Genomic DNA, 23,090 nt, shown 5'->3' with positions numbered 1-23,090 from the left:
GCATAGTGTCAGTAGTGTCCTTGACAACCCTGCCTACCTTTGTATCGTCTGCAAACTTCGACATTAAGCTTGATATACCATCATCAATATCATTTATGAATACAGAAAACAATAATGGACCCAACACTGAGCCCTGAGGGACTCCACTAATAACATTAGTCCACGACGAGCAGTGTCCATTGATTACCACTCTCTGTCTTCTCCCCCTCAGCCACCCCTTTATCCACAGCAGCAATTTGCCTCCAATGTCACACTGCTCCAATTTGTGCAGTAGTCTTCCATGTGCAACAGTATCAAAAGCCTTTCTAAGATCCAAGTATATAATATCAAAGTTATTCTCTGCATCCAGTTCCTTTGTGACTGCATCATAGTATCCAATCAAATTGGTCAGGCAAGACTTCACCTTAACAAAACCATGCTGTGTCCGAGCTATAACTGAAGTCTTGTCTAAATGATCCTGCAGTGCTTCTTTAACTAGTGCCTCCATTAATTTTCCTGGAACAGAAGTTAAACTCACAGGTCTATAATTACTTGTGTCAGCCTTTGATCCTCCTTTGTGAATTGGGGTCACATTTGCACATCTCCAGTCTGTGGGTACCTCCCCTGAGTCAAAGGAAGCTCTCATAATTATGGCTAAGGGTTTGCTTACTTCCTCTGCTGTCTCCTTTAATATAACTGGATAGATCCCATCCACCCCGGGTGCCTTTCTTGTGTTTATCTTCAACAATTTCTCCTCCACTTTACTTTCAGTTATTACAAGATTCTCTAGCTTACTGCTAAAGTTGAATACACCTCTGGCTTTCCCCTCGCTAAATAACTCCTCATGTGTGAATGTCGATGCAAAATATTCATTTAGTTTGTTAGCTACCTGAGCAGGATCATCAACAGTTGACCCATCGATATCAAGTGGACCAATCTGATTCATCCCCTTCCTTCTAGAGTTTACATAAGTAAAGAACTCTTTGCTGTTTTTCTTTGCATCCCTTGCCAAAGATTTCTCGTAATCTGCCTTCGCCTGCCTAACCTCCTTTGTAACTTGGTTACAGATCAACTTGTATCTATCATAGGCTTCTGTGTCATGTGTTAATTTGTATGTATCCCATGCATGTTTCTTCTCTGCCATATGCCTCATTAGTTCATCTGACATCCAGATGAACCATATTAATTGCCAATAATAATTGGCAATCAAGTGCAAATTGTTTATAGATTTATTATAATTTGTTTATAGACTGTTTCTCTGGTATGCATTCATTTAAAACCCATTATAATTATACCTCAATCAGCACGGTTTCACATAACACGGAACAGTTTCGGTACCAATTATCAGTGCTATGTGGGGTATTGCTGTATATATGTATATATATATATATATATATGTATGTATCTATATCTGAAAATTTCAAATTGTAAATGTACTGTTACTTAACAGCATTCAAAATATAATAATTACAAAAAAGATATAACTTTTTTGTAATTATTATATTTTATAAAGTGCATAGGTGTTAATTACTTCTGATTCTTTCTCATCATAAATGTAAATTAATAAAAACTTACTTTTCCCTACAGGTACCATCAAAACTTTAGGCTACGCATGACACTAAGTACTATAGGTTCTAATCTTGTGTTTGGGGTTTTCATAAAAAAAAAATATATATATACACACACACACACTGCCCTACCATTAATATCCAGACACCTGCCTTTAGTCAACAAAAGAGCTTTTATTGTGTCATTTAATAATTTGTGTTGAAACCTTTTGCTTTTATGACAGCCTTCAATCTTCACGGCATACTCTCACCCAGCTTTTTATAAACGTCAGGTGATATTTCCTCCATTTGGCCTTTAATGCAGCCACCAGTTCGGCCTTGTCCTTTGGGTGAGTTCAATGTGCACATACCTGATGATCCAATACATCCCAAAGATGCTCAACTAGGTTCAGATGAGGACTCTGAGCTGGCCAATCTAACTTTTCTACCCCCATGTCCTCAAACCACTCCGTTATGACCCGAGCAGTATGGCATGGCACATTGTCTTGTTGATACAGGTATGGGCCTTCCCCGAAGTATTACCATAATGTTGAAAGTGCATAATTATCCAGGGTGTCCTGATATTGCACAGCATTCTTGGTTTCGTTGCTAACAACTAATGGGCCCAAGCCAAACCATGAAAGGAGCCCCACGATACTGCCTCCACCAAACTTCATTGTTGGGAGGATACAATCAGGAACTGTTCCCCTGGTATTCGCCACACCCAGGAATGGCCATCAGACTGGTAGAGTGCAAACCTTGACTCGTCTGTCCATAGCACTGTTTTTCACTGCTTTACAGTCCAGGATTCATGCTTCTTACACCATGTTAATCGGCATCTAGCATTTGTTGAGGTGATAAATTCTGTTGAACTTTTGAGGTAATTCTGTTGAATGTGTCATCTTGCATGTCCACTTTTTCAATTGTCTGTTCGAAGCCCAGTGTGCATATTTATAGCAGGGTCTGTGATGTGTTGCATGCATAGGACTTGTTTCCCCATCCATGGAGGGTGTGTCCGGATATTAATGGTGTATATATATATATATATATATGCAAGTAGGATTTAATAAGTCTGATAAACTTGATGTAGGCTTAAACACACACACACACACACACACACACACACGAATACAATAATTATACTGCATTTTCTGAAATGTAGCTTTCATGAATTAATGATGAAGACAAATATAACTACATTTGTGAAAGAGCATTTCCGCAAAAATAGTCACTCATTAATGCCTTTTTCCAAATATTTGGGATATAATCACATGGTTCTCCTGTTATTCCTGCATAATAAAAAATACCTTATCTCTTTTGACAATGAAGGAATTTGACTATGTTGATATCTACTATGCTGCACTATGTTGATATCTACCAATATAGTTCAGGGTCTAATTTTTTTCCTGTATTTAAGTATTTAAAGGTTTTATATATGGGGATCTTATCTGTTGTTTGGGAAACCTCAGATTTTTGAATAGATTCTTTCTGGACAATTCCTTATTAATGTTTAATCTTGTTAATGCTCAATATAAATTCAAATTGGAAAAGGATAGTTATAGAATAGATGTGTAAAAAGCTTCTTTCAGCCAGAGAGTAATTGATTATTGAAATAAACTTCCATCTGATGCTATGGAAAAGGATAATTTGATTGAATTTAAAGGAGGATTGGATAAATTATCACAAGGTATGGGTAAGTAAAGTGGGCATTTTTTTGGCTGATGCTGTATAAGCTTGCCTTCCTTGAATTTTTCTGTCAATAAATAATACTTATGCTACTTTTTTTTACCTTTTCTTGAATCTGTTTTATCAGTGTACTACAGAGCACTCATTGATAATAACATATGTACTAACTTTATTTTTTGATTTTTCCTGAGACCATGATATTTTAAGAAGAATAAGGAATACGGGATTTCAGTAAAATTTTAGTGATGTGGTTTAGCAAATATAAGTATTTGATAAATGACTTCATGGGAGAATATCAACCGAAGTTATGATGTCAGATTCCTAAATGAGAGTTAACATCTACTATGTACTTTGAAATGTTATTTTTTTGAGGGATAAGATTAGAAAAGCCACAACTAATATAGCATATTTTCACAGATATAACAAAACTTCATCAGTTATTTTAAATATTTCAGTATGAGTTTTGTATTCAAATAATTTAGAAGCAAGTAATTCTAATATTCACAATTGCATGTGGTAAAGTCAAATGGGTAAGAATGACAATGGAAGTTTAATTACTGAGTTTATATATTAATGTGCATATTTGTCTAATTTCAAATCCCAGGCCAATGAAAACTTAAAATCAGTTCTTTCTGCACATTCTGGATGTTCTGGTTTCAGGTTACAGCTAAATTGAGATACTATTCACTACCATGCTAAAATTTTCCCCAGTTCTAATGAACTGGGAAAACATTTAGTATGTTAGTGAATAGTAGCCCAATTTTGGCATCTTGGTGAAGTGGTATAGGTTTTATTAATATTTCAGCATGAGTGTTGACATTTTCAGTACTACTAGTTTCCAAGTTAGAGAACAGAATGACCAAAGATATAACTTACATGATATTTCATCACCTTATGTGTAAAGCTCACATAGCTACCATGTTATTAAGTACAGTAAAATTTTAAAATTATTATTATATTTAACTGGTTGTTTAAATTCCTTAGATATTTCCTTTTTTATATGTATAGAACAGAAACTGATTGAAATGTAAACCATTCCAGGTTAACAAAACATGAAACATGAACAAACTCTTGTATTAAAATAAGTTTTCTTGACCTACAGTTATTGATTTAATATCTCACAGGATATGTTCTTATTTGCAAGAGCAGAATAGAGTAAACAAAAGATATATATATATATATATATGTAATTATGCATGTATTTTAGAGTCTACTGATTTGTGGGATGATAAATTTGATCTAACAGGAACAAAAATTGCCCACACCTCAGGTCAGTTAGCTCAGTCTTGCTTGAAAGGGCTTAGAAAATATTCTTCCATCTGAATTTATAAATAAATGATTTATTACTTAATATGTTAAGTTATAATTAAGATTATAATAAGTTGAATATAAAAATATCTCTAACTGGAGAATTTCTTTAATTTTTATAATACTTATAAACTTTTTATTAATATGAATCCAAATTAACTACTTTGCAATTTTCAGTCATTATATTTAGATATTTTATCAAGACTAAAATGTCTTATTTAATTTTTACAGGAACGATGAGGGTGAAATGAAAGACCTTTTACCAGCATCTCCAACACGAAAGAGGCCTGCTACTGATGATGATGAGCAGAATGCATCATTTATTAGGTAATAAAAAGCTGGCAGACTACTTTTCTTTAAAATAAATCAAAAATTGTTTTTCAAAGAATAATTTCAGGATTATTCTTTACTAGAAAACTGTTTTGAAATTTTATATTTTTCTTCTTAAAGAAATGCATTGAAAGTTGAGTAATGATTAGGAAGGATAATTTATTTTTTATTGATAGAAACTGCCAACCTTTTGTATTAGTGATACAGTTTTAGTTCTGTACAACTTGGAACTGAATTATATATCTTAAAATATAATGCTTATTAAGTCTTAATAAGTATTAAGAAAAGAATTACTAGTGTTAAAAATTAATTTAACTATCAATTATTCTGGATTTCTTTCTTAAGCGGTATAAACATATTAACCAGCCAGACAGTTAAATTAATAAGCTAAGTTTTCAAGGATTCTTGAATCATATTTAAGATTAGAGGTATTGGTTTTCTAATTTTTAGTTTTTTTCTTTTTACAGTCTTCCTGATGAAAAATTAAGGTAAGATAAATAGCATCTTGTCTTATAATGCATATTTATATCCATTTTGTAATGCTTATCTCTGTATATATGTGAGTTCATATCATCAGCTTTGCAAAAAACTTATTGAGACTATAAATCATCCATGTGTTTAATCATTTGCAGAGCCTAATCCTCTTTTTCTCATGTCTTTATGCTTGACAGTTGTAGAAGTGCAAATTGCATAGAGCATTAAATGTGCATTAAAATTTTCATGGAAGAATATATAATTATTTACGTATAGAAAATTTTATGTATTGTAAAGTATGTATTTAATTTTTTATAGAGTGTAAATTACATCATAGATGTATTTTATGATACAGTGCACAGTTAATGGTTTGTTTCATTTTATTTATAAATAAACTACTTGTTTTATGATGTCTAGTTGCTCTCCTAATAAACAGAAATGTGCCAAGGAATATATATTTAAAACGGTATTTATAAGAGTTGTATAATTGGTATAAACATATTAAGCAGTGATTTGATTTTTTTTTTAGTATGAGTACAATAGTCATCTTATTGAGATGCACAGTTAAACAAAAAAGTTATAAAGTTTGATTAATGTACTTGTGAATATCTGAAAAAAAATTGCAATCAGATGACCTCTGTATTTCTACTCAATGTACATTTGGTAACTTTAATGTCTAAATCAATATATATATATATATATATATGCATATATAATATATTAATATAAAATATATTTTAGATGAAAAAGATGTGTATGTGTAAGTATATAAATTCCTTTTTACAGAACATTCTACTGGGGCATAGAAATACATTTAAATAAATCTTTCACTTTAAAAAACTCACAAATGAATTATGAACATCAAGTTCATGACAATTACATATCACAGTGTGCTAGAGTTCTTCAAAAACATATTATTATGTTTATTCAGTAAGTAACATCAGTTTGCTATAGGTCATCATCCAAGTTTTTGTAACAAAAGATGAGTTTAAGATTGCTTTCAGTGCAATAACAGGAATGTGCTACCCTTTGAATGGCCAGATATTCAGTTCAGAATTATATCTAAAATGAATGTAAATTAGATACCCTGATGATTCAATCTGTGACTAACAGGGATATTATTTAAGTTAAGCTGAATTCTTATCTAGAGGAAGAGCTATAAATGTGGTCTTCAAAAATACTACTTTTAAAATCAAATATTTAGAGGCCAGAATTGGACTTCTTGTAGTCAATACTGTTAAAACTCCAGATTTTTGACTTAATCAAGAGGGGTAAAATAAAAAGATGGTGGTATTTTCTGGACATGTTCAGTTTTTAAATTCTAAAATTATTTTAGAATTAATGTTGCTTAAATTGATTCTCTTATCTAAAGTTCACATGTTTTAACAAGGTATAAGGTGAAACCAACCAATGCAAATTAATCTTAACCTTGCTGTTGTAATTTTGTAGAAAGCAGTTGGAACAGTAGCTGCCACTTTGAGTTTAGAATCGTCCCAGTGAAAGTTCAGTGTAGATTATCAGTTTATTCTATTCTTTCTATTTGTATTCAAAAAGAATAAGTGCTGATTTTCATAATTCACAGCATAACATGTCTTTAGAATATTTAACTTAAGCTGTTTTACATGTGAACAAAACTTCAGTTTTGTATCAAGAATGACAAAAAATAACTTCCTTTACCAGAGGCAGACAAATGTTCTCCATGACTAAATTAAGTGAGACTGAGCAAATGTGCTTTACTTTGATGTAACGTAAGCCCTGAGCTTCTGTCACACCAAAGTAAGATTATATAGGATTGTGTTATAAGCTAAAATGCTGTGATGATAACATAATCCTATGTTTTGTCCTATTACATAATTTTACTGTAATCCAAGTAAGATTGATTTTCAGGCAAAATGACTGTGATGAGTATAATGAACAACTGCAGTTATGAAGAGAGCAGGCCAGTAAGTCAGGATGTCTTAAAGAAGTTTAAACTCTTGTGGGAGAGTATAAACTTCTACATATTGATTTGCATTTGTGGGTTGGTAACCTGTACTGTAGAAAAACTTTTCTGTATTTATTGGATGAATTTTCTACACTATTGTGTTAGAGAGGCAACTACAGAAAGCAGTACCCTTGATCTTATTTAACAGCAGTGACTCTCCATGTATTAAGAATCTCTAGATAAAGGAGTCACTAGGTGGCAGTGATCATAGTGTATTGTTGTGGGATTTACTTAAAGATATAGCAACTGTCAGGGGTAAAGGAAAGGGAGTTTTGTTTTGTAAAAATGTCTAAAATTGTTATAGGCAGCTTTAAATTCTTTTCAGTGAGACCAGCTGCAAATTCTAAATAAAAAACATTCAGGGAAGTAATTGTAGATGCTGCTAGGCTTTTTATGACTAAAGATATTGTTAAAGGTTTAGATCTAAACAGATGTCAGATGAACTAATCAGACTGGTTGCAAAGAAAAAAAAAAGATTATAAATTATCAGAGGACACAGAAATCAACAAGAAGTGTAAACTAGTCTGCAATCAACTTGCTAAGGGAGTTAAGTAAGCTAAGGCAGTTTACAAGAAGTCTTTGGCTAAGAATGCAAAGAAAAGTAGCAAAGCAGCCTTTGCTTATGGTAGCACTAGAAGGAAAGGGATGAAACACATTGGTCTACTAGATATGAATAACATAAATATTGTTGATCCTGTTCAGGTTTCTGACAAACTAAATAAATATTTTGCATGTAAATTCATGTGCGAGGGAGTTTTTAGAGATGAAGACACCAGAAGTATAGCAAGTTATGACTGTGCACTAAATGATTTTGTGATATCTACAAGGAAAGTGGAAGAGAAATAGTTCTAGAATAGAAATAGAGAAATGAGCTAAAAGCAAATGAGAAACATGGTGCTGACAGAATGTATCCAGTTATGGTAAACAGAAACATCTAAAAGGTAAGCAAACCTTTAGCCATTAATATGAGTGCATCCTTGGGTTCAGAGGAGATCTTATAGACTGGAACTATGTGAATATTTTCCCAATTCACAAAGAGGGTTAAAGAGTGAAGTGAGAAATTACAGATGTATATGCTTGCCTTCTGTTCCAGGGAAAATAAGGAAGTCACTGGTTAAAGATGTAATGTAAGATCATCTTGACAGGAGTGAAGTTATATAGCAATTATAGCATGGATTTGTTAAGGGGAGATCTTGTCTGACCAATTTAATTAACTACTGTGATGCAGTAACAAAGGAATTGAATGAAAAAAAATTGTGTAATTTACTTAGATTTCACTAAAGCTTTTAATACTGTTCCACATGAAAGACTGCTGTTCAAATTGGAGCAGTGTGGCGTTAGGGATAGTTACTGTTTTAGATAAAGGGATGGTTGAGTGTCAGTAGACAGATAATGGTTATTAATAGGCACTGTGCTTCTTGGACTAATGTTATTGGTGGAACCCCTCAGTTTTTGGTGCTGAGTTCCTTAATGTTTTCATCATTTATTAACAATATTGATTAAAGCATATATCTAAGTTTGCTGTGGTGGTTAATGGCAAGAATCATGTATGCTACTGCAATGAGACCTGTAGAAATTAGGCAGATGGGCTGAGAAGTGGCAAAGCTTCTCAGCCTATCTGCCTAACATCGAGGTTTAATGTTGATAAATGCAAGGTATTGCATTATGGTTACCTGTAATCCAGAATACCAATTTGGTGATTTCACACTCAGGGTGGTAGAGGATGAAAAAGACCTGAGGTAATCATATAGTCTGATATGAAATTCTATGGGCAATGCAGATGTGCTGCTAATACAACTTATGAGGGTTGTGGTTGTGTCAATTGAATACAGGAATTTTTCCAACTCAAGCAGAGGTGATTATCCCATTGTATAAGGTGATGGTTAAGGAATGGTAGTCCATATCTTGAGTTTTTCATGCAGATCTGGTAGCTTCAATTTAGGAATGATGTAGATCTGTGGGAACAGATGCAGGGAAGAGCAACAAGATTAGTTAGGGACACAAAAGTATACTTTTACCAAGGACTTCAGTTTTGCAAATTGTTAGCATCTGAAAACTAGACACCTCTGGTTACACTAGATTGAAGTGTTTAAGGCTTTAAATGGATCAAGTAAACTAAATGCTGTTAGCATCCTTACTCTTTCTCAGATGACATATAAGCAGATATAAATTTAAATTGAAAAAAGATGGTTGTAGTATATATGTGCAAAAAATTGCTTTCAGCCAGAGTAAATGATTATTGGAACAAACTTTTATTTCATGTTGCAGAAGTGGGTAGATTAAATAAATTTAATGAAAGATTGGACAAATTACTAGAGGGGATGGATGGATGGATGGTGTGGGTAGTTTTTTTTAAGCTGATTCTGTATAAGCCTACTTCCTTGCATCATTTGTCATGTCTAATACTAACTATGGGAAGTATGGCAGGCAGGAATATCATATATTACATACAATACTGAACAGGTAGTTTTAGAATGATTTCAGAATTTTCATTCTGAAAATTTCATTTAGTCATAAAGTAGATATACATATTGTACATACAAGCATTTGAAATATGTATATTATAATGGTGTTGTAAAGAACAACAATACTTGCATTTGTTCAGCTAAGTAATATTTTCCTTTATTAGTCTCCGCCGATGTTTATAATTGTTTCACTTAATTTTTTCAGTCACCTTACTTTTTTGATGTGTGCAGTGGTGAATTAAATAACTATTCTGTGCATGTCTGGAGTTATGTGTTTAAAATAATTCTTGAGAGTCATATGTTAATTTATTCTTTATTTTTCAAATTGAAACTTCTTAAGAAACAGAGAAGCAAATGGAAAGATTGCCTCAAGGTGTAAGAACAAAAGTGTGACAAAAACACAGACGCATTCTGGGTAAGACATAAAATCTCTCTGTGTCATTATTCTTATTAAAGATCATAGCAACGCGAGCATTTTGTTTCATTTGATGAACAAAAATCACCAGCACCATATTGTTTTCAGGTAGCCATATTAATGTTGAATACATCCTGATAAAGTGATGAAATATATGTGTTTTGGTTTGTAATTTAGAAATGATAATTTCTGTTTGCTCTGGATTACTAGGGAAAATGGAGAATGTTTAAAAGAGCAGTTTTATCTGCTCTTCATTTCACTTATTTACAAAACAGCTATCTGAGTGCATCACTGATTCATAACTATTGGCACCCTTGGTAAACCTTTAAAGTGGTTCTTATGCAAAAAATATTTTTTGCACGTTGTATTGTTTTTTTTTTTTTTTGTATTAGATGGAAACTTAATGCAGTGTAGCATTTTTTGCAACATAAAATGACATTTTGCCATTTTATGTCACAAAAAGTGATAATTTTTTTTTTTCACTATTGAGCTAAGTGATAAATTTTTATTTCACTACTGAGTTAAATAAACAGACAAATTCTGAATGTGTACTGATTTTCCTTTAATTATGGATGGAATTATAGGATTAAAGTTTATCTACTCTTGTGGAACAAGATGATGCTCTGTCTGTAATTAACAGTTGAACAAACAGCATACTGAAACAAAGTTTTTGAACTTCAACTGCACCAATTAAAAACATTTGGTAATTTCCTGTTCAAAAGTTAATCTTTCCTGCTTTGTGATTTGTAAATAATGTTTTTGAGTTACACATACTTTTTTGAATCAGGTATATTGTAGGTTCCATCTTGCACCATCAGTTGAGAGCTACTACTGTAAGGAAATAGCATTCCCTTTGAAAGATGTGACCACACCTTGATTCATAATATGCTGGTTCTGATCTGTTTAATCTCCTCCAGCATTCACACTTGACATTAGAGCATAATGGCTTTGTAATATATCTCAGAAAGCAACCAATAGGCCTGCAGAATGAAGGTGGCAGTTTATTAGTTGTAGAAGAGCTAACTAAATTTCTGAACCACAGCTCAGTGGGACTGGAAAGGCCTGAACAGCTACTATATCAGAGTTTAGTATTTGGGCACGACATGAGTTGACACCACAATATGAAGGTATGAGGTACAATCAGAAAGTAGGACTAAACTACTGACATTTGGGAAATGATGAAGCTTACCAGATGTTTGGATGGATCTCTTTTGAAGTAGTCTCCTTGAAACTGTATACACCAATTCCTGTGCATCTGCAACTTCTTGGAGCACTCCTGTTAAGTGTTTTTTCAAATTGTTCTCTGTATTGTATTCTGAATAATTTTCTCAGTTGTTGAAAATGTGTTGCCTTTCAAGAAGACTTTAAGCTTGGGTTAAAAAAAATAAACCCACAGGTTGCTAAATCCAGTAAGTATGGCAGATGAGGGACCATAGTGATGGAGTATTCCACAATCCTTGAATGGAAGGTGCTGAGTGTGCAGGAATGTTGCCATGATGCAAGCACTAGTTCCTGACTGTTTTCTTTGAACAGCATTGTGCAATCACTGTAGAACCATTTTATAGTATTCCTGATTTTTGATGTGAACAGGTGAGACAAATTTGTAACAAACAGTGCCCCTGTGAACAAAAAATTATTATTATTATTATTATTATTAGCCACACAGTACAAGGAAGCCCGAGGCTTATGTTGCGCCAGCCGAAAAAAAAAAAAAAAATCCCGAGTTACCCTGAGAGAGAGAGAGAGAGAGAAGTAGACAGGAATCACCAAGAAAGAGAAGAATGATGATATCCAGCTCAGGACCCTGGGTTTGCCAAGCCCATACTCACCAGATGTGAGCCCCCGGGGTTAGATAAGCATGATCTCTGCATTTGATCGGGAATGTTTTGCTTTTTATAGACCTTGGAGAATGCAGCCTTCCATTGAGAGGATTTTACCTTTATTCATAGTCATACATCCATGATTCATAACTAGTAATGATGGAAGAAATGAAGTGTAGGTCAACAGCAGCATGTTGAAAGATCCTGATGTGCATGAATTTGCCGCTTTCTGTGATCATCAGCGAGAAGGGCAACTAGAGCAAAGATCATCCCTGAAGAAAAAGTGGTCCTCTTTAAACTTTGTGATGCATTGAAAAGTCTTTGAATGACATATTAAAGACTTCTCAGTAGTTTGCAAAGCTGTTTTTCAGTAGTTAGTAATTATTCTCCAAAAGCTGATTTTAATATCTTGTGGATTGATTTCTTTTGCACTTTCTTTGATTTGAAACAAACCTTGATGCAAATTAGCTACTCAGTAAAAAAAGACATAAAATACTTTCTATTCTGTGTGCACTAATTATAGGATTAAAGTTTATCTACTCTTGTGGAACAAGATGATGCTCTGTCTGTAATTAACAGTTGAACAAACAGCATACTGAAACAAAGTTTTTGAACTTCAACTGCACCAATTAATCCATTCATCTGACTGCAGATGAATGGATATTTCATGAATGCTATAGACAGTGGAGTCACTGAACATGTTGTGACATGTATCAGCTCATTGTGCCACCTCAAATTGAAGATATAGAGTTAATCCCCAAACATTTTGATCACACCTTGTATATCTGCTTTTGTTCTTATCTTTTACCTTCAATGACTGAGTAAAATATGTCTATTCAAAGCATTCTTTTTTAAATAAAATTAAAAGAATTTTTTTTCTTTAGACCAAGTGGAGGTACTCTTGATCAAAATTCCCACAGGTCTAAAGGAACAATTGTATTGCCTAAACTACCAGAGACAGATAAAAGCCCATCAAAGTATGTTTATCACATTTCATGTTAATTTTTTTGAGAGTTTCTTTAGTATAGAGTAAAAATGCTAAAAAATCAACATTGAATTAATACAAGTATGTGTATTGTGATCTTTTTTAGTATTAATATATTTATATTTACTGTGATAATTTTTATAAATAGTATTTCAATATGAAATCTTACAAAATATTTAAAATATTATTCCAATTATCATTCTCACAGTTCACTTTCTTGTGTATAGAATAATGCATGGATGAAAATTACTATCATCAGTATGTAATTGGGGGGGGGGTGATAAATTTTTTAGCCTTTTTAATAAAATGGCCCACCTAAAAATACAATCATTTACAATCAGATATTTATGAAACAATGAAATCTTAAATCAATTAAACATGATAGCACAAGTTATATGCACTTTTCAAGGTTACTCGATGCCAAGAGCATGATGCCATGTCAGGTATAGCAACTATCCATTCTGATTCTGGGAGGAGTAATATTGATTTAGTGAAATTCAGTAAAGGTTATAGATTGGTTTGACTTATTTAAACATTTTTATAACTTGGTTCCACTTTCTTTTTCATGTATAACTGGTTTTCCAAATTTTAAAATTTTAACTGGGTTTTTTGAGCCTCCTTCTGCTTATAGCTGCTTAAATATAGTGTAGAACTTTTAAATTGTATATGAAATTATCTACTGAATGAAGTCCATTTTATTTTACTGGAAATATAGCACATCAATGAAAATTTGTTAAAATCTAGGATAATATAATCACTCAGTATATTTAATCCAATATTTCATAGCACACTTTATATGCTAACTGTTGTCATCTCCAGAATAAGAAGTTAAATTTGTTCTCCATGGCAGTATAGTAGTTTTGCCACTTATCACTCATTCGGTGAGCCTGAGTTCATATTTCTTCAGAGACTGGAGAAATTCTTAACCATTTTAGCAGTGCATTTAGCAGTTCCTGGAAAGTGAGTTTTCTGCTCTCAGGAGGTCTCAAAGTAGGATTTTTTCCACAGAATTTAGAATTTCCGTAAAAATGAAAACAATATGCATAAATGCTTTTAATGTTAATTTTATTTGATAGGCAAAAGTTTAAAATTCCAAAATTTGTAAAAAAAAATAATTGTTAAAAAATTACTCTTACTTTTTTTTGATAGAATATATATCCTCTAAAGCTATTTGTACGTCATCCAGTTTCACCACCAAATCATACTGGATCTGAATAATTTCAAAGTTCAGTTTTGGCTTTCATAAGCCCATATTGAATAATTGAGGCTAATGGGAGTGATCCCCTTTTTGATTTTCAAAGCTATTTTCATGTTAATATCTATTATGAACTGTACTGATTGTCCCTTAGAAACAGTTGTAGTAACCAGTGGAAGATTTTAAGAAAATTTTTACATAAATAGACATATTTTTTGAAATTAAATGTAAATTTATATACACACTGCTGTGGGCCCATATGTGAAAAACATTAATTCGCCTACATGCTCCTGAATACTGCAGTTATTTGATCTTGGGGGAGGGTGGAAGGGGAAGGTGTAGGATTTTCTCCATGGGTTATTCCAAGTTTTTCAGCCACGAGCATACTTGTACATATATAATACAGCAGGCCCCCCGTTATAACGCTGTTCGCTATACGCTGATTCGCTATAACGCTGTTATTATATTATAACCCGTGTCTGACTATAACGCTGTCACAGATCACTATAACGCTCTTTTACAGATTACATTTTTGACATATTTAACGAAATCGTTTCATTTGATGGAGTCGATAGCTTGAAAATGAATAGCAAAACAGCATTAAAACGTTTCCCACGCCGACTTGAGAAATTTTCCCACGCTCAGTGAAATTTTCTTGCACGCTAATTTAATTTCAGTACAGTGACTTGTTACGTAGTTCCTAGATCAACATTTTAAAAAATGACAAAGTATATTGCTTGTAATATTTGCGTTATATGCATTTATCCGAAGTCTAGTCATCACTCAGTACCGTATTAGACAACGTGCGAAACGGACAGTTTACTTGAACATTGTATCATAATTAATGCAACCAATGCAGTTACATTTTCGAAGAATGAAAAAAGAAGGAAAAATCAACAACGTCTGAGCATAGTACGAAGACTATAAATGTAAGAAAAAGACTGAATTTGAAAATTAGACGTTTTGAAGCGAATCGATTCCGGTCAACGACAAGCAGATGTGTGCCATAATTTAGGACTTGCAACTTTAACTGTAAGAACAATTATAAAAAAATAAAGAATTCATTTTTGCAGCGGGAAAGGTAGCTGTTCCACTGCAAGCAACTAGGACTAGGCCGGCTATTAGGATTGAAATGGAAAGACTTTAATTTTATTGAAGATAATGTCCAATGCAGAATTCAGTTAAGTTAAATATTAACAAAAAAAAAAAAAAAAAAAAAAAGAGAGAGAGAGAGAGAGAGATTAGCCAATATGATGATCTGAAGAAAACTCGCCTAAAAAAAAAAAAAAAATGTGGAACCATTTAAAACTGGTAAGGGCTGGTAGAATAGATTTAGAATCCAGGGAGTGCAGATCAAGGAGCCGAAACTTTCAAAAAAGAACTTGTTAAAATTATTGAAGAGGGGTATTATGTGTTATACTTCTCAACAAATTTTTAACATAGATGAAGCAGGACTTTTGTGGAAACGAATGCCTAAAAGAAGTTTCATATTGAAAGAAGAAAAAACATGCCAAGTTTCAAAGCGGCGAAGGATCAGTTGACGTTATTGTTGGGTGGTAACGCTGCGGGCCATTTAAAATTAATACCCCTTTTAGTTTATTTGGAAGAGGGCCAAAGTTCAACTCAAAATCCACACATTTTTCATGATTAAATTCATCCATTAAATTAAATCAATTAAATTCATTATTTTAATTGGAATTTTAAGTTTACTTTTGATACGCAAGTAGTTACCACATAATTATACGTATGTAATGCAGAATATTTTATATGTGCAAATATTTGAATATTAAATATTTTGACCGACATTTGTGCATCTTTTCATTACCGTTTATTATTGATTAGGAAATATCCTATGGCACCGACCGCAGCTCACAAATACATATGTTACCTTATGGGAAAGCGGCGCTCGCTTAACGCGGATTCACTTAGCGCTCTGTTTTTCCGGAACGAATGATCAGCGTTAAGCGGGGGTCACCTGTAATGCATTATCAGAAGTAGAGTAGAATTGTTGAATATCTTGCTATTGGCTCGCATGACTTAACTTTATTTAATTTAAGTTTGTAAAATATACCTTGACCTCAATAAAGCTTAATTTTGTTCTTCTACAACATAGTTTCTTAGCTTGACTTATCCTAATCTTTTAAAAGTTAATAACTATGCATGCCTTTCACTCAATACTACTTAATTTCTTTTCTTTTTATTTTTTTTCCTGGTCAATTACAAATGGAAAACAAATGCCATAATGCTGTTTTTAAAAAAAAACTTGTGTTAAATGAAATAAGTGAAAATCTAAAAGTAATCAATTTTTGCATGTATTTTACAACAAACTGCATTGAAACCAGGAGGAGTATTTGGAAGTTGCTTATGAGAGTACACAGGGCATACTGAGACACCCTCATCTCCTTTGTAGCTAGCATGTTCTACTAATTTATAATTAAAAAGAAAAACAAATTGTATTTCAATAGAAATAAAATATAGAAATTCTTCCACCCCAGTCCGAATTTGTTAGAAACTACATGGTGAATGACAAAAACCCCAAAAGACATTTTTCACCGACATATATTCACAACCCCAGTGTGAATGACAAAAACCCCGAAAGACATTTTTTCAATAAAACCCCTAAACCATGCCATAGCCCTAGACTGAGCAGCTGTGGTTCTCTGCTACAATAACCTCGATTAGTAATAGTTGCCATTCAAGAACATTTCAAGACTAAAGGAAGAGTCCTTTGAACTAGTCAGTTAAACACCCTCAGATAATATTTCCTTAATGGCGACTACAATCAGAATGTTGAAACATTAGAGAGAAATAGGAAATGTTGATTCATTATTAAGGAATAAGAAACTAATTAAAGCCTCTGTTGAGCACAGTTGGAACCTGCAAATCCTTTGAACCTAGCCAGAAAGAATGTTTAGAATCAAATAAACCTTAGATGGTGGAGAGAGGAAAAAAAATACTGTGAAAAATAAATAAACCTGAAATAAGGATCAGTGGACTCAAAATTCTTAGTAACCAGCTGAACAGAATATCAGCTACTGGTGCCTTGCAGCATATGGCTAAATAAATATCCTAAGCATTTTTTCAAAATAAAAAAAGTATTGATCGTTCTTGTATAATAATAGAACACAAGCTGTAGATCAGTTTTGCCTCACTCTGTGTCTAGGCAAATGTCTGACATTCAGACATTTGCCTAGACATGAGAGCACTAAACAAAATTGCCACTGTCTGCTGCATTATTTTTATCTCTTCTGCCTATATCTCGCGATGCCAAAAGATGTAAAGCAAATTGTGGTTGTTGATATGATGAGACCCCCAGTAGATGAATTCTTTTATTTTATTTCTATTCTGTTTGATTTTTTAAAATTTTGCACCTTTAGAAAATGCTAACTGTAAAGGGGATAGAACGTTTCATTAGTTTCAGTAAGTGTCTTGTACTTTTTTTATCTTCCAAACATTCTTTCTGATTCTAATTTAGTGTAGAGTAAAATATGTGCATTTATAATTCCTGCATATATTTTCTCCTTCTCCCACATATTTTGCTATACGTTGGATTCAATATGGCTCAATATAGAAGGGTTCTCCTGCATCGTTTTTATTGCAGTATTTGTACAACAAACACTTAATTCAGTTAGTGCAGAGATGTGCTTTTTTTTTAATTCTAATTTTTATATTTCTGAAGAGAAAGTTTCAACAGGTAGTAGCAATTTTATTTATTGGATTAACAACGTTGGATACCCACCAAGTCATGCCACAGCAGAGGCAAAAGTGCCTCACTGGCATTTGGGATCTATGGCTTGTGTTCTGTTGTTGTATGTCATCAGTTCACTCTTCTTATTTTGAAAAAAATTCTTAGAATAGTTATTCAGTCCAATGTAGTATAGCACCAGTAGCTCATGAGGTCTATGCTTTTTCCCAGTCAAATCTCAATTGGTTCAGTTTGTTATTAATTCTACAAGCTTTTTTTGTTTTTCCCCATTCCTGATTGGTATTCAGTTGCACCTTCTGTTTTTTGTGTGCCAGCTATAGAGTTTAAATTTTCTCATAGGTCATTTCCCTCTCCACAGTTGACATTTATTTCAGATTTACACATCTGTTCTTTTTTTGCAAGTTACAGATAGAAAAAACAAAGACAAAACAATAAGTAGACAATTTTGTTTAGTGCTCTGGAGGTTGGTGAGTGACATTCACTTGTTACTTGTTTGGAGAAGTCTGGCCTTAATCCTGTCAAAGACTGGAAAAATTCTTAAAGTCTCTTCAATTGGGTTGTAGCTAGCCAATGTCAGTCAGAGGGAGTAAGATTTCCCTATGATCTATTCTGGGTTTTTCAGCTCATAAAACATGGCCTGTGAACCCCCATTTGTACAGACATAATGACAGTGCACTATGGCTTTAGATGTTAATGTGCTATGTAAAATAATAATGACAACAACAAAAACACACTTGCCTGGTCACTAGGCAGAAATGGATCACTGGAATTTGTGGCCTATGGTTTGTGTTCTGTTATTTCATTATAATAGTTAATACTTTTCTTATGTTGGAAAAATGTTTAGATTTATTTAGCTGAATTCTGCAAAGTGCCCATAGCTGAAGGCCCTTGTTTTCTCACTTCAGACCACTATAGGTACAGTTTTTCTTCTCTTCAGATCTGTGTTCCATCTCTAGCTGGTTACTAATTATTTATTTTTCCTTTTTTATTCTCCCCCCCCCACCATATGAGTTTTTTTTTTTTTTTTTTTTCCAGTTTTAAATGTTCCATGGTTGATTCAAAGAATTTTCTGGTTCACTCCTACACAACACAGGCTTTTTAATTTTGTTATATATATATATGAGTGATAGAAAGATGAAATTTTTTTTGTTTGATACCTTAATCTCTATCGCAACCACCCAAATTTTGGTTTCAATCTGACGATTCATTTTTTTCTTTGCAGCACTGAGTGAAATGAAGTGTCACAATGGATAAAATGGAATACAATACAGATCAGTGATTTGGTTCCGCTTTCTGCAAGAGAAAACACCCAAAACCATCCATGAAGAAATGGGTGCTGTTCATGGAGAAGACTGCTCATGTTATAGTGTTGTTGCACATTGGTATAAACAAATGTGGTGGAACCTCATTGCATGATGAAGAAATACCAGGATGCCCAACAACTACTGTAACAGAAGAGAGTATTGCAAAAATTGAGGCAATAATTCTAGATCACCATATTAGCATCAAAAAACTTGCTGCAGAACTCCAAATTAGTGTAGGTCTGCGGAGAACATCAGTTGCATATGAGTAAAGTGTCTGCTAGATGGCTTCCCAGACGTTTGACTCATTACAAGGAGGAACGGGCACAATGTGCACATGAAATGCAAGAGTAGATTGTTTTCACAGCTAGTTCACTATGGATGAAAACTGGATCCATCACTATGATCCCAAAACCAAACAAATGTCAAAACGATGGAAGCATGCAGAATCACAACCCGCCAAAAAGGCAATGTGCTGCTATAAAAGAAAAAAATATGGGTAAGCTGTCAAAAGGTGTGTGTGCCTGATCCATTGTGGAAGCATGCTCCAAATTAGTGTAGTTCTGTGGAGAACATCATCAATCATCAGTTGCATATGAGTAGTTTCTGCTAGATGAGTATTATTTCCTTTGTGGAAATAATGCCCCTGCACATTCCTCGCAGGCTGCAGTGAGGTGTGCCCATGAATGTTTGTTTGAAGTATTGCCACATCCTGCTTATTCCCCCTGACTTTGCACCCTCAGATTTCTTCCTTTTTCCTGTCCTAAAGTCCTTTCTTTGTGGAAAACACTGTGGTTTGAAAAACAGTCAGAGGACTTCTACAAAAATGTGAAATTTTGTCATGACTATGTCAAAAAAATTTAATATATATAGTGTTTGTTTCTACCTTCAATCACAACCACTTTTGGGTGAATACAAATCTGTTTTGAACCACTTTCATGTTTTTTTAATTTATTCTTTAAGTTTTTTTTTTTTTTGCCACATTTTTCTCGTTTGTTGTTTGTTTATTTGGTTTTTAGGAGCATTAGCAATTAAGGCCATATTGCTCCGGGATATGCAGTGGTCATGCCCTGACCTTTCCGCATCCTCCGCATTTGGTGGTGACAGGCTCGAACCCCAGTCTAATCAAGAAGCATGTGATACGCACTGCTGCTCCTTCCCACCTGGCTACGGAGGCGCACATGCTTCTCTTTCTGATGAATTTTATGTTAATATTCTGATGATAGTTTCCATTAAGAATACATTATTTGGGAGTATTTAATGGCCTGGTTCAAAAACTTTCTTTTAGTACTGATCTTTGATTTGGCAAGTATTAGTGATTAAGTTTGTCATAGGATAAAAGCTTCTCAGTTCACTCCTGTGGGAAGGTTTAGCAGTTATTGAAATACCATGTTTTTTTTAAGGCTTGTCATTCATTAAGGTTTTGGAGTTCCAAGACCTTAATGGTGACAAACCCAAGAGGATATGGCATTTCAATAGAAGAGATGAGTCAACAGCAGGTGGTCTTTATATTTTATTTTTATTTTGACTGATTTGGTATCGAATTTTCTTTATTTATTATTATTTAAATTTTTTTTTTTTACCTTTATAGAAAGACCTACAGAGAGGATGAGAAAATCTCACTTAGCCTTCTATACTTTCATAAGTGTCTTCCAAATATTCTTTCTGATTTCAGCAAAGTATAATGTAAAGTACATGCACACATAATTTCTGCATATAATGGACTTGGCACACAATGGCCTGTTTCCAATGCTTAAATAAAACTCAAATCAATCAACCAACCTGCTTATAATCTTACATTTACATATTTCATTAAGCAATGTTTAGTCATTATTTACTACACAAACAAATGAACAAATATGTTATTTAAGCATAATGGTTACCAGATTGGAACTCTTTTAAACTTTTACATAATACAACTTCAATAACATTATTAAAGAGCTGCTAATTTTCCATCGAAAACTTGAAGTACCTTTAAAACTAAGAGCAAGCACTTTTTCGGGCTAGAATGTGAAAAGATAAAAAGTTAATGTTTTTGAAAAAGTATCTCATGGATAGGGATTTAGTGACATCCCAAGCACTCTTATCACTGACTTTTTCCAATAGTTTCTGATTATAGGTAATTTTTACTCGTTCAGTATTTCATCAGAGTATCTTTGTATGGTAGTGAAAGTTTTAGCATGATTAGTTATTTAATTTTTAGGTGGTGTAGTTTTAATACTAGTGAAGATTTTCTATATCTTTACATGCTAACTAATAACTTAAAATATTGTCTTATTTTTTTTCAGAGATTCATCTTTGTTACAGCCACCTTCAACTCGATTTTGTGGGGGTAGACATACTGTAACAAGCCCACTTCAAAAGGGGTTGACATTTACTCAATACAGGTTAGTGACAAATAGCCATATTAACAGTATGAGAATGCTCTGTAACAAAATATTAGTTTTTTTTTTTTTTTATATCTGAATTGCTGCTCAACTGCTTTGAATTTTTATACACTCAATATTCATTATAATGAAAGGCAGAGTTGTATGTAAACATGAATAGCATTCACAATTCCATGGTATCCACATATTTAAGTTACAAATCATATTTTATTAGTAATAACTGATAACTGATTAGTAAAGCTGTAATAACTTAAATAAAAGTAATAAAGTAATGGTATTTTGGAAACTTGCATTCCTAAAGAGTCTTATCCATTTTTGTTGGTAAATGTAAGTGATGTACTATCCTAAGGGAAGCAATCAAGAGCAACTGAGGCTGTGGCTGTTTGACCACAGGCCCTGGGACAAACAGCCACACAAGGTCCACTTGTTTTTCCTTTCAGGGAGGTAAGGCTCCGATTTCAAATTTAGGTCTCCCCCACAATGTTTTGGCTTGGGGCAGCTGCTCTGCACTCCCTCCTTCCCTTGGCACTCCTATATGCAAGTAGTTCCATGTCCCTAACTACATTCCTGTTAGGAGTTGTTGCATGGCAGCCACACAAAGGTATCTTCATGTACAGCAGACAATCTTTTGGTTATTGGCTACGAAAACCACTCATTTTAAAAAAAATCATGAACAGAATCTAGTAAACAGATCTACAATAGGAAACCAGAATTTTCAGCATTCTAGTGTTGCCATTAACTAATTTTGTTAATATGTTCCTGTAATAACATCAACAAAATTTCCTGGGGCTATAAATGATTAACTCAGACCAACAACATATCCAAATCCTAAAGCTTTTTAAGCTCCTGTATCTGTTTTGTACAGATACTGATGTATACCACCAGTGAACAGTATATCAGAAACAGTGCCCAAGTTGGATATTGATGTTATCTGCAGAACAGAAATGATTTGCTTTGCCATGGCTATAAAAATGAGTAATGTTATTCTGGTATACTCATCTTTGTTTACTGGATTGCATTCCTCACTTGTGCCCTCAGATTGTGTTGGGTTGAGATATAGCAACTGTGTAGACATTAAAATAGACAGAGGGATCACTATGATACTCCTTGAGACTCTTCTTCATGATGCAAATGCAGGAGCACACACACACACACACATTGCTTTCCAGCTAGAATTAGCCACTTACTGTGGTGAATTTTAATTCTTGGGGAATTGAAAGTTACCATTAAGAAGTTTTTATGGGTTTAAATAACAGATAATCAGCCATTTTATATGTTCTCATTTTGACTCATTTTTGCAAGAACAGAACCTTTCTTTTAATGGATAGACAGAAATGTCAGACAAAATGACAGAAATGCTTTGAGTAGACTTATCTGAATTGTGCACGTGCTAACATGTTGGAGTGTGCAATGTGCATGAATGAGTTCTTCTCCATTACTATTTTGCCACTGCTCCTAGGTTTCTTGCAAGAAGTATTCATATCTATTTTAGGTAGCATGTACTACCT

The 23,090-nt window shown here is 33.4% G+C and overlaps 1 protein-coding gene across 1 annotated transcript in view; it reads left to right on the top strand.

Moving 5' to 3' along the window:
- The window catches only part of LOC150089962 (uncharacterized), a 100,176-nt gene that overhangs the window by 59,614 nt on the left and 17,472 nt on the right, over positions 1–23,090 (top strand). Inside the window, exons 13-16 of the mRNA XM_090390145.1 lie at positions 4,752–4,847; positions 5,318–5,338; positions 12,893–12,985; positions 21,484–21,582. Of these exons, the coding sequence (XP_090246271.1) occupies positions 4,752–4,847; positions 5,318–5,338; positions 12,893–12,985; positions 21,484–21,582 (309 nt within the window). The remainder of the gene's footprint in view (positions 1–4,751; positions 4,848–5,317; positions 5,339–12,892; positions 12,986–21,483; positions 21,583–23,090) is intronic.

The sequence above is a fragment of the Mastigoproctus giganteus genome, chromosome 2 (genome assembly GCF_048544385.1).
Source record: "Mastigoproctus giganteus isolate SK-2022 chromosome 2, ASM4854438v1, whole genome shotgun sequence".
Taxonomy (NCBI): domain Eukaryota; kingdom Metazoa; phylum Arthropoda; class Arachnida; order Uropygi; family Thelyphonidae; genus Mastigoproctus; species Mastigoproctus giganteus.
This window is presented reverse-complemented; position numbering and strand designations above follow the sequence as displayed.